The 13,456-nt window shown below is 38.3% G+C and overlaps 1 protein-coding gene across 4 annotated transcripts in view; it reads right to left on the bottom strand.

Annotated features, from left to right (window-relative positions):
* PTPRK (protein tyrosine phosphatase receptor type K) overlaps positions 1-13,456 on the bottom strand; it is a 389,066-nt gene that overhangs the window by 46,481 nt on the left and 329,129 nt on the right. For 2 of the 4 annotated variants that reach the window (XM_063124696.1, XM_063124697.1), the window contains exon 14: positions 9,569-9,707. In XM_063124696.1, coding sequence (XP_062980766.1) covers positions 9,569-9,707 — 139 coding nt within the window. Of the gene's footprint in view, positions 1-3,431; positions 3,462-8,120; positions 8,163-9,568; positions 9,708-13,456 lie in introns of all 4 variants that reach the window. The other 2 variants (XM_063124699.1, XM_063124698.1) reach the window with 2 other exon arrangements.

Genomic DNA, 13,456 nt, shown 5'->3' with positions numbered 1-13,456 from the left:
CAGCTGAACTGTGGTGTGCCACAGGGCACCATCCTGTCCCCAATGCTATTCAATATCTATATGAAGCCATTGGGAGTTGTCATCAGGAGATTTGGGGCAAAGTGTCACCAGTAAGCTGATGACACCCAGCTCTATTTCTCTGTAACATCTGAATCGGGAGAGGCCATGCACGTTCTGAACCGGTGTCTGGATACAGTTATGGCTTGGATGAGGGCGAATAAACTGAGGCTGAATCCTGATAAGACAGAGACCTTGGTGCTTCCCAGGTCCAGGAATTGGGGTGTTTGCCTGTTCTGGATGGGGTTGCACTCCCTCTAAAGGAGCAGGTCCTTAATTTGGGGGTGCTCCTGGATCCATCTTTGTCACGGTGGCCTTGGTGGCCCAGAGCACCCATTATCAACTTTGGTTGGTATGCCCATTCCTGGCAGGGATAGCCTAGCCACAGCCATTCATGCATTGGTAACCTCATGATTAGACTACTGTAATGCGCTCTATGTGGGGCTACCCATGTATGTGATTCAGAAGCTGCAACTTGCGCAGAACGCAACAGCTAGGGTGCTCGCTGGGACACATAGCTCTTCCCACATAAAACCTGTGTTAAAAGAACTGCACTGGCTGCCTGTTAGCTACTGAGCCATGTACAAGTTTATGCTATTATCTCACAAAGCCCTAAACAACTTGGGACCGGGATACCTAGCAGACCGCCTTCCCTTATATACACCCAGGTGACATTTACGATCTTCAGAGGAGGCCCTGCTCATCATCCCAACACGAAAAGAATGTCGCCATGAAGAACCTTGATGGCAGGTCTTCTCTGTAGTGGCACCCACTCTCTGGAAAACCCTCCCTCGTGTGATTTGGGAGGTGGAAAATGTAATAACTTTTACACACTTCCTAAAAACGTATCTTTTTAAATAAGCCTTCCATGGACTGTAAATTATTCTGGTTTTATGTGATTTTAAAGTTTTAATCTGGATTTTATGGTTTTAGCTGTAAACTGCCCAGAGAGCTTAGGCTGTTGGGCAGTATAAATATGTTGATGATAATAATAATAATAATAATAATAATAATAATAATAATAATAGCGCTTATTGGGACTGCTTCCACCCTTAGAGGAAAAATAACCAGTCCCATTTCTTCATTTCACTAAACCTTCTTTTGAAGCACCACTTCTACAATACTTCATAAAAATCCTCTAAGATTTTAAAAGGAGTTCTGAGATTGTTAGAGTAAAGATTGTAACTTGGCTTCTGGATAAGGCAAGCCAAAAAGTCAACAGCACTTAAAATTTTACAAGGAGCAAATTACCTAGCTATGGAAAGGTTAATTTCCTAAAAAGGGTCATAGTGCTGTGATCTATTAATAGTTGTCTTTGAGGATATCTTAGGGTACTTCCACAATTTGGTCTAATGAGTGATAGCAGCCAGCAAACAGATACTTTTTGTTGCAGGGGCTTAAAAGTACTCCTACTGTTTTATGCAACACTAACCCTTTCTCCTGTGTCAATCCCACAACTCTGTCTGGGCTAGCTGAATTGGGAGCAACCCCCTGACTGTGTGATTCATGGATGACTGGTGCTCTGATCCAAAATCAGTTGGTTTGGAAGCATCCTTATAAATCCACAAGTAGCAGCTCCTTGTACCTTTGGTACTCCAGCTCAGCACACACAATCTGTTCTTAAGGAACACAAACCTATTTGTATCAGAGGCTGACATATGTAGATTGCCATCATTATCTATCACAGCATTCACCTGCATAAAGCTATGCAGGTGGCTATTTCAGTAAGAGCTCAGGTGAGAGGGAAGAGATATCCTATCAATTTCTGAAAATCGCAAAGCCTAATTACTTCTGGCTGCACTAACTGTTATTTAGCAAGGGAATCTGTCATAATAAACTAAAGGATGCCAAAGTCAGTCTATACTACTTTAGTCTGCTTTTCTTTCAAAAAGTGAACCGCCCAGAGAGTGGGGGAACGCCCACAGAGCTCCGGCTACTGGGTGGTATAGAAATGTAATAAATAAATAAAAATAATAAGAACATCTCTCATTTTAGCAAATCCTTACAGATTCATGTGCTAAAGAGAATCTCAATTCACTGCAGGTTGGTGCATGTATTATATAGTGGATTGTTTTGAACGATTGTGTTCATGTGTCACAATAAACCAGAATTCTTGGGCACACTGCCTGATTGCCCTCTGCTGGAGCAGCTAAGCAAACCTTGGACCCTCTATCCACGGTTTCACCGTGACCTAAGAACCAAGAACTGTGGTTGTCTCTCCCCAGACAAGCCAGAGTGATAAGCCAAAAACAAAGTGGGATCAAATCCAGCAGCATGCATCACCATGCTGGTTTGTTCACTATGAATGCAGCCATTGTTTAGCTTAATTCTGCCTATGCTAGACTACTTCAAATTTTGCCTATGCTAGGCATCTTCAAAATATTATATTGTTACTATTTTATGCATCCCAGGGTCAATGCATGAAGTAGGTTAGGATATCAAAGAAAGTTTAATATCTCAAATTCAGAGGAAGTACCACTTCTAAATAAGTGCTAGATCACACAGTGGGGGAGGAGTGGGGAGATGGGACCAATAAGCCCACTTATCCCAGGACAATTAGGTGATAGTGGTGGACAGCAGGGGAAGAAATAAAATTCATAAAAGCCGTAGTTGGCCCATGTGTTTTTGGCAATTGAGGAGAGAAGGCCATTTGCAACTGGCTGGAGAGAGGTGGTAATCAAAGTTTGCTTCCTGTGGGACCCCTGCCAATAGAAAAGATAGATGCACCTAAGAAGATGTAGACGGGCTGGACAGAGACCTGCGAGAGAGTTTCTGGTCCTTTTCACTGCACCAGCCACCCAGAAAAGGAAGTGGCCAGATCTGATTCTCACAGGAGGCTTAGGAGCTGCACAAACCATTGTATGCCACATGCTTTCCAGTTCTAATGGAAGAAGGTGGTCCTGATCCTACTACTAGGGAGCAGACGCAGCACTAACTCTTTGCATCTTTCCTGGATGGTGGGAGCTGTGAAAAAAAGGTATAGGTGACCTCTCCATTTGTCACCTGAAGTGGGAGGGCTTCATATTGCTTCAAAGCAGGGCTGGTTCTGGTTTCCTGCTTAGTAAACTAGATACTTACCACATTAAGCCTCCTTAGAATGGAGGCCAAGCTTAAAATTAGAATAGAAATTAAAATTTGTTGATATCAAAAGAAATGAAAAAAAATCTACATTCAATTAGAATACAATATCCCTTTAAAAATAAAAGCAAGCCCCCTTAAATGTTTAGCTCCTAAAAAAATATCAAAATTATATGGAATTTTAAAAGCAAAATATCAATACTTTTTCACCCCATTATAGTTATTAATATTATTATTGAAAAGGGATACTGCATCTGCAAAACATGTAAACAAGTAAGTCACCCATTTCTACTTACAGGTAGTAGGAGTAAGAATAGTAGCTCCTCCTGGCAAGCAAATCACAGACAGTGGAAAAAGAGAAGCAATGGTGAATGAAAAGCGTGACTCTGTCACATTCGATAAAGCAGAGAAATGTGCGTTAAAAAAAATTAAAAATTCATGTTTTTTTTGTTAGCATTACAAACTTGCTCATGCACTGATTAGCCTTACAGTGCCATGCAATTAAAAAAAATACGTTAGCATATAAAAATGATTTCAATATTAGAAAGAGATCACTATAGAAAAATGACATGCTGACACTTCATTTATTGCAAAAAATTTGGAAATTAAATGGGTTATGTATTTTCAACATGCAGTTCAGGATAAATGTGATGACTGATAACTATTGGAATGTCATGACATACAGAACAGCTGTGTACAGGCCTTGTGCTCTCAATCTTTCTCGTCTTTTAACTTACAGTTACAAACTCAAAATCCTGTAATGGCAGAGCTGGGTTATCAACAACTAAGATGGCTACTTGCAGATATACAGGTGTAAGCATTTTTAGCAACATCCTGTATAGATCATGGCCTATGCTCTGTCCTCTCTGCAGTAGATGTGTGTATATATTACATTAGGCTTATATACACCCACACAGCTACTGGTGTTTGTTTGTTTTAATCTTAAAACTGGAAATGCTGATATATGCATGCTTAGCTTGAAAAAAATGGAAAGTAAACACATGGAAGGAAATGATGTACACTTGGAAATATTTCAACAATGGTTAAAAAACAAAAAAACAGTATTTTCTGTTCAAGAGATGCAGTATCCCTTTTCTTAAGTAGTTTGATTACTTTATAAAACTCTATAATAGCTAATAGAGTTTCACCCACTTTAGCTTCAAATCTGTTTGTACAAAACGATCAGGCAAACCATAAGACACCACAGATTTGTGAGATCATACAAAACTGCTTACCACTTAGATTTCTGCCCCCCAATATATCAAATTTGGAAATCTGTGTTATTGTTCTTATACATTAAGAGCAATTAAACCCATGTGAAGTTAGCAAACCTTTTTTTTGGTGATCTTCCTTTCAAAAATTATAATAAAGTTCAAGTATCAAAAGGGATACCACATGATGGAATCACTAATATGTATGCACAAATGATCATCAATTGTCATTTAGAGCACCTAAAGTATACTAAGCACTTAAAATTAAAGCTGAAAACGGGGGGAAAAAACGTTTTCAGTTAAACTCTATTGTGTTTTCATTCTGAGGTGTTTACAAGAGAAAAATGTCTATGTTTAGTATAATAGAAGGCACATTTCCCTAATTCACAGGAAGTTCAATTAATTAAAAACCCTTGACCCCAATTAAGGTGAAGGACCCTGGGTGGATGTCAGTTTGGACCTTCTGAATCAATGGGAATGAGAATAATAATTCCACATGACTATCTTGGTAACCGATTTGCTGAGACCACCATAATGTGAGAAGGTTTATGTACAGGTGTGTGTGTTATTGGTAATTCAAATGGACTTGTTCAATGTTACAGCTTATCCTATCCTAGAAAAGCTTATAAATTGTGATTCAATAAAGGCAAGATTCCTCATAAATGGTTAATACGCCTTTGTGGTAAGTTGTTTCTGAGATAGACTCCCACATGATGCAAAGAATGCTTTATTTCTAGCCACTCAAATATAAAGCATGTCAGGGCCATGCTTTACTCCCCCCTCCCATTTTTACTCTACAGTAGGCACAGAGCCCCCAATCCAGAACCAAGTGTGGGGCTTTATCATGTTTTCCCCACCCGTTAGGGCCCAACCTGGATTGGGGGTGGGACATGCCTTCAATTTCTATTGCAAGATAGTAATCCATGTAAAGTAATGTCTGTTTTGGCCCTCAGAATCACATGGGGAGCTGCTCACACATTAAACATCAAAATGGGCTGTAGGAGGTGGTAGATCTGATCTTGAAATGTATTGACAGCCGGAAGAGACAGCAGCCTGCCTCTTCCTATTGTGAGTACTGCAGACCCCCCTGCTTGCAGCCAAGCATTTGGGAAGATGGAACTTGTTTATCTTCCCTGCAGGCTTATTTCCCCTAGGAGTAGGAAAGGGGTGAGGATTAGGGGGATATATAGGCACTAAAGAAAGTGATACGCCAGGGGTGGGCAACACAGAGATCATGGGCCGCATGTTGCTCCTGCTGCCTGCAGGTAGCTCCACCTCTTTAAACCCCTCCTCCAAAATGGGGTGGGGAGGCAAGAAAAAAACTGGCCATTTACTGCTAAAACTGCTACAGAGGCTTACTAAGGACAAATTTAGCTCTTGTTTTAATACTGTATATGCTCAGATAAACAAAGGAGCAGTCTGTGATTCCTCCTTTACTGTGAGTTTGACTACAATGTCCTCCAGCTTTTTCGGCATGTTTGTGGGGGAGACATTAAACAGGCAGGGCCAGGGAGCTTCCACGTGGTAATTGTAACTTAGAGCCTGGCTTGAAAATGTGTTAGGCCATTTTAAGATACAGCATTGAAGTTGTGAGTCTCTTTTCAGTCAGTTTTAATATATTTTGACGTATTTGTGCATTGTGCTCTTAAGCATGCATTGTATTAGAAAATGTCTTTCGTGACTTTTGTCCAAAGGCTTGTATATAAAATTGCCCACTTTGGAGGAGTGGGAAAGAAAACAAGCAAGAAAGTGAATGACTTTTGTATTAGAATAGACATCTGATCAAGTAAAGCAGCATGTAAATTCCAAAACATTAAAGTTTCATTAAAAGAACTATAGTTTGGAAATGAAGGGTGATAGGAATTTAACATTTGCAGCTGAATTACAAGGTACCACTTATATCATCAAGTTGTTTCACATTTGGATGTTAAATAAAACGGCTTTATATTCATATGGCTAATTTATCAACAAATGATAGAGCCACTATTAAAAACCTATAGAAGAAAGATGTGAATTCAATACCAAATGAATCTGAATTCACTTCAGAAACCCACAGGTGCAGGATTCACATGGAGCTCTATCCCCAAGAATATGGGTTCCAGGAAAGCAAGGGAGCTGGCCAGTTAGTCAGCATATAGGGAGGATTTATATCCATTCCCTTTTAATCTAAAATAATAGTGTCCATCAGAAGCCTCCAATAAATGATATCCAGGGCTCATTCCTGTAAAGGTTCGCACACTACAGAATCACCCAACTGGTTCATGATGTGGTAAATTAGGCAAGGTGGCAAACAGTTATGAAAATGTCATGCAAATTTGGTTAAACATGAGATGCTGATGGACCAGATGCTGATGGACCAGAGCATGTGGTGATACGACACTTTTGATAGTGTTTGTTTTCTAAAACAGTTACCCCTCAAATAAGAAAAAAACTTTGAGGAACCCCCATGTGATAAGAAATTATTATTCTTTTTTTAAATAGGTCACCATTAGAGGTAGAAACCTCTCAAGGTGGTAACAAACTACTGACAAACTACTTTTAACCAGTGAAAATCCATAACAGCTTTGAGGTTTCCTCCCACTTGGAAGCCACAACAAAAGAATTTAAATCATATCTGCTGAAATTCACCAGAATTCAGGCTTGATAATCTAAAGGGCCAGGTTGGTCTCCAATGTCAGGCAAAAGGAACTGTTCAGTCTCTTAGCCCAGCCCATGGATCTGGGTCAAAGGAGGTTCCTATGCTTAAATATTCAAGAGCTCTGTAGTTTCCAAGCCAGGTTTAGAGAAGCTCCTAGACAAAACCGAAGGAAAGCTCTGAACCTGCCTCCTTTGATATATCCTAAGAACTCCCTCCCATCATGTGTCATAGCTGGTGGGACCAGACTATTGAAACTATAAGATCTGTGGTCAGTACCCAATACTGCCCACATGTGAGCAGTTCCTGAAGCAATAAGAAATTAGCATAAACGCTTGTTTCCAGAATTGAGCAGGTCAGCAGAGCTAGAAGGGAGCTCCACCAACCTTTCCTGTTTCAGAAATGAGCATTTATACTAGTTTCTGGGGTTACTTCAGGAAGTTCTAGTTCCTGTTGTGCTCCACTGAGTGCAACGGAACAACTGAAGGTGCAGCTGAAATATTGGATACTGCCTTACAAGTTTACTTTATTTAATGAAACCTGAGATTTTTGAGGATTCTAACAAAGGCCTGAGGGTCACTTAAAAATGTAATACAGGGTCCAAATATACAATATTTCACCCTCCACTGGTGTAAACATATGTTACATAAGTAACCATTACCTCAGTGTTTTCAAAGTATAAGGGAGCAGCAGGAAGGCCAATGCGAATTACTGTGAATGTAGGAACAGCCTATCATATAGCTATGGGCAAATTAGTATTCACACAAAGGGCAATGTGATATCTGATCCTAATGATATGAAAGTCAGTAGATCAGTGTAAAATCTATACGGGCAGCTCTGTGCTAAATTATATTCTAAGGACATTTCCCACTGGAGTATCCTTACAAGCTAATAATCAATTATATTTAGCTGAAGTAGAGGTTCCAGCTAAAAAGCTGTGAAGCTGTTTACTGATTTGCACCTTTGTTTCAATAAATACCTAATCTAGTTGGGCTTCTTGTCATTTTCATATGAATTGGCCTATGGTATGTATGTTTATTCTCAAGCACAGAGGTACACAACAGGAAAAAAGAAAGAGTGAAAGCACTGTTGGGAAAATCACATATGTATCTAACTAACACAGAACACCACAAGCATACCTAAGGTTTCTAATGCAGACGTTTCTTCTCCATGTTATATATCTCCAGGGGGTAATTGTAAAAAGGCAATAAATTTTAAAAAAAAATCTATTGGAAACCATTCAGACACAGATATGACTTTCAGGCACAATGGTCATGTTTTTTTTTCTACTTGGTAAAGTTGAATAGAAAAATTATTTCATTTAACATAAAACAGAGATACAAATATATTCTTGCGTTTATCCTTTTCTTATCTAGAAAAAAATTAAAACTCTGCAATGCATCTCTGAAGCAAAAAGTCCACAGCTCAATGGTAGACCACATGCTTCGCATGCATGAGGTCCCAGGCTCAACTACTGGCATCTCCAGCTAAACTAAGCAGCCTTCCTCAACCTGGGCGCTCCAGATGTGTTGGACTGCACCTCCCAGAATGCCCCAGCCAGCTGGCTGAGGCATTCTGGGAGTTGTAGTCCAACACATCTGGAGCGCCCCAGGTTGAGGAAGGCTGAGCTAAAGGATCACAAGGCTCAGGTAATGGGAGAGACCTTTTCATGAGATCTTAGACAGCTGCTGTTTGTCAGAGTAGACGCTACTGGGCTGGATGGACCAATGAACAGACTTGATACAAGCAGCTTCATATTTTCAAATAAGTCTTATTCTAAAGCAGTCAAGTTAGTGCACCAGAAGGGATCGAGGGGGAAAGGGAGAAAATGTAGGGAACAAGGGATTTGATAGTTTTCTTTTTAGTTGCTTGATTCTTAAACATTTATAGATGTTGATTATGAACATTTATGCCAGATGAACAGTTAATGAAATTTACATTTTAAATGTTATCCTTTCAAAAATCAACAACACTTAAGCAGATCACTCTGATAATTTAAAACTATTGTTTTTTTCCTAAGTACTTATTATTCCAGAAGATGGCGCTATTGATTTTTGTCAAGCCTTTGGAAATTGCTAAGAAAATAAAAAGATTTTCATTCAGATATCAGTTAATACATTTTAAAGTTTCCATATCTATAACCCAATAGAAAATTTATGGTGATGTTATGTGCTATTAACTATTTTAAAAATGTTTCTAATATTTTTCAAAGATGCAAATGAAAGTAACATAATCCATAAAATATTTTTCAAGACAAGTTGGTGAGACTTTGAATAGCTACGGTACACTCGATAGGGCTAATAAAAAAAGAAAGGCTGGCCTAATCCGTACAAAATTGTTGGGATGGTTTGTAAATGCGGAAGAATTTCAATTACATCAGTGTATTTTGCATGCCATTGCCTGTGTATGTTTCACAGCCTTATACTTACAAAGAGTTAGTAGGATATTGGTTCCCCACTCTACAATATAACTTAATTTCAGACTAAGAATGTTTTTCCTGATAAACATTTTGCTGAAATAACCTGTGAAAGAATTTCTTTTAGATTACTTAAAAGTAATAGAAAATGGCAAATCTTACGGTACCTACCTTTTTTTGACAATTAATATGACAAGTAGCAGTAGGAGAATGAAAACTAAAATTCCAGCACTTATTCCTGCTATTTTCACAACCCGATCTGTTTGCTTGGCTGGGTCAGGAATTACCTCCGGTTCTTCTGTTGCTGCTGCTAACAGAAACAGAAATAAAAGTTATTGGAATTGTTCTAATCAGACAAGATAGTTGCCCCAATTCCAACAAGTATGTGCTTTTGGAAGACACCTGTGTGCTCAGTCCTAGCTGCTGGATCGGGAAGGGGAACAATGTGTGCAGGACCTGGTTGAGCACACAATTCTCCTATCCAGATGGAGGATATGAATGTGTAGACCTGCTTCCACCTGTGGTTATTGTCCCTAGAATGGATTGGGCTACATAAACCCAAACCAATAATAGCATAATCCTATACATGCTGTTCAGAAGTAAGTCCCACTTGAATTCAGTGAGACTTATTCCTGGTAAGTGTGTAGAGGATTGCATTCTATGACCATATATTTATTTTATTTATATTTTTAACAGTATCAGGCTCTTACATGTACACATACAAACATCTACCTGATGCAGTCAGGTGAATTTCTCCTCCTTACACTGTCAATGAGACGCTTAACAAAGGTACGATATATGAATCAGTTGACCTTATAATGATGTTTGTTGAAAAGTCTATTGAATTTTAATTCCTTTACAGCAATTATATACACATATACTAAAAAAACATATTTAAAATAGAAAATTAATTAGTTAAATCCTCATTTATTTATTAGTATTGTGTTACATTATTTATTCTGCTTTAGCCATGACTTTTTTTTTAATTGAATTGGTTTTGAGTGAGTGGGCACAATGTGTTTGTTGTATTTGCATGAGTTGCACTGCCACCATTTTGGGTGTGTGTGTTTTGTTATTTATATTTTCTTAAGAGGAGAGAGCGCAAGGGGAAATAAAGAGGAGCCTGGCAGAGTGAAGGAAAGAGAAGGGGAAAGACATACATTGCAAAAACGAAGGAGTGTTTTAACAGCCTTAACCAATGTTAAGGCTGGTAAAACATAGATTCCAGTTTTGGGAAAAATGAAGATTGCTCTTCTACTCTCTTTACCGTTCTTCACTTCTTTAGGCATTAAGACAGAGATGGGCAGCTTGTTGACCCCAGATGTTTCTTCCTGCAACTCCCATCAGCCTTCACCATTAGCTAGGGTTGATGGGAATGGTAGGTCAAAACATCTGGAGGGCTATGAGTTGCCCAGACATTAAAAATATTATCTCCTTGTTGAGCTCACAATCAGCATGGTTCATATAGAAATATCAATCTTTATAGATTAGCACTTCACAGTTAGGTCCAGAACTAAAAAAGCACAAAATTTAACAAACTTACAACGAAACAGGAATTAATTGGATCAAGCTGTTTTGGGTGAGTCCCTAGGTAATTTCCCCTCTAGGCACTTTATAGGAGCAGGTTTAAACAGGAAAACACATGCCTTCACACTATTCTCTGGGCACATTGTATATGTTAGGTTTTGTGTGTGTGTTGAGCAGAGAATGCCTATAGACACTGACAATTGTTCGTATTTGCATAAAAGCATGGAGAATGTGCGCAAATTGTCAGAATATATCTCTCCACACCGTCACACTACTGAATATACATATATAAATTATATTTAGTAATATTCTCCTCTCAGTTTTGACGCCTAAACGATAAAATATATTTTCCTGACATGACACCATTAAGATTCAATGCTTCATGATCCATCCAGTAACAGGTTTTTAAAACCTACTAGTTGGCAGATTCCTGATCCTGATGACCTAATACAATCAAGTGAGGGCATTGTGAATGGTGTCCTGGCATACTAAAGTCTCATCTGGAAATTATTCTGACATATTCAATTTAATACATTGCTCATCATCTGCAAGGCATCTTTTTCAAAAAGAGCTACATATATCACTGCAATTTCATTATGAATTTCCTCATCAGAAAGTAACCAGCTGCCCACCATATAACCCAGTGCTTAATTATTTTACACATGATTAAAGGAGCCAAGCGGTCTGCTGGATTAAGCTGGAAACAGTGTAGATTCCATATAGGTGTGGTGAAAGCTCATTTTGATTTCAAAACAAGGATTTGATTTACACATTTTGGACACATGGAAGTAATCTACTTTTGTCAATAGCTACTTTATGAAATAACATCCTTCAGACAATGTCAACATTTCTAAAAAGTGGAGCAGTAGAGTTCAACCTTAAAGCTTCCCAATATATAAAGTATAGATTGTCAAGGTCAGAATGGGCTGTGGGCAGCCTTCTCTTGAGACTCAGAACTTCTTTATAATCATCACATTACATCCTAATATTCTACAGTCAGCATACAAAATAACATAGGAAGCTATAGCTTACTATCTGAAGCAAACTACTCCTTTGCACTCATGCTAAGATGTTTTATCTGGTGTTGAAGTGAAATATACCCATTGGGAGACAGTGAATTGGTGGAGGACATTTTGGCTACTTTTGAGAAGAGATTCTATATATATTTTGGAAATGCAGCCTTTTCTTTTTAAATTGCTTCCCCTTCAAGCAACAGTGGTGATCCTATTGGCACATCCTCATCCTCTCAGGAATAACATGACCAAGATCCTCCCCTCCCCCATGCCCTTGAAAAAACTCTATGTCATGATGTAGCACTGTTCCAACAGGGCATGTGTAGAAAACATGGCAGCTGCGAGGAAGCATCACACCAGTCACCAATTGAGGCAGTGGCAAAACAACATTGTCAAAAAACAAGAAAAACCGAAAGAGCTGCTGTTTCCCATCCCGCTACCATTACAAAAAAATTGCCCTTGAAATTTGCAAGGAGGTTTCAAGTGGATACTGTTTTCTGCCACCTCCAATTCTAGCTTAAAATTCTCGTATGAGAATTTTCACCTTTGCTCTTTTTAATCCATCTAGAAAGGAGTCTCATTCAAAATCTGTGCAGCATATATTACCTACAGCTATCCAATGTTAGACCAGCTTTAGTGTAAGGTTGTTGCAATAGGGAGCCTTAGATTGTGAAAAATCTTTCCATGTGACAATGAACAATGAAGTAAAGGAAATCATCCTACTATGGGCATGATTATTTGTTACAATTATGAAACAAGGAAACTTCTAACCAATGAGAAATATTATAGGAATATGGAAATAGATTAGAGGAGCTATACTACTACTAATAAAATCTTATATAGATAAATATTATAGTGGAATGTATAACTAATATTTACTCACAAGACATTCTGAAGGGCCTTAGGTTCCAAAGATTAATATCTGGAGTATAAAGTTATGTAAGAGCCTAATTCTCCATATTGACTTTAAAAGGGAGAAGGAAGATGACTTTCCTTCTTTGAAATCTACCAACAATTCACATTTAAAAGGCCATCAAAATGAAACTACCCATATTAAATAAAACTATAAAATAATTTGCAGTTCAGTTCTAAGTAAGCAGTTACCAAAATGGCTTTTACACTTCTCATCTATACTCAAGGATTCTAACCAGTTGTGATCTTATCAAATCAGAACACAACATGCTTCATTCTATCACAGCACACGATATATTTGAATATGTAAAATTTAAGATGTAAAAATACAAAGTAACAGCTATTACATCTACTGTAGTATTGAAAATATTTTAGCCAATCAGAAACAGGGGACCCACGCCCTACTTTTCATGTTGTTATTGCTGTTGTTTTTAAACTGCAAACAATGTTATACATCTTAAATTAACACACAGTATTCACCATAAATACAAAAGTAATGTCTTGAATAATTTCAGATTTGTGTAGCTATTTGTCAAGGAAAGATGGAAATTGTTCCACAAAGAACATGCATGATCACATGAAATCTTTCCCCCCAATCTCTGGCGTT

This window comes from Elgaria multicarinata, chromosome 4 (assembly GCF_023053635.1).
Source record: "Elgaria multicarinata webbii isolate HBS135686 ecotype San Diego chromosome 4, rElgMul1.1.pri, whole genome shotgun sequence".
NCBI classification, from domain to species: Eukaryota; Metazoa; Chordata; class Lepidosauria; order Squamata; family Anguidae; genus Elgaria; species Elgaria multicarinata.
Note: the sequence above shows the minus strand (reverse complement) of the source record. Positions and strands in the feature narration are given on the sequence as shown.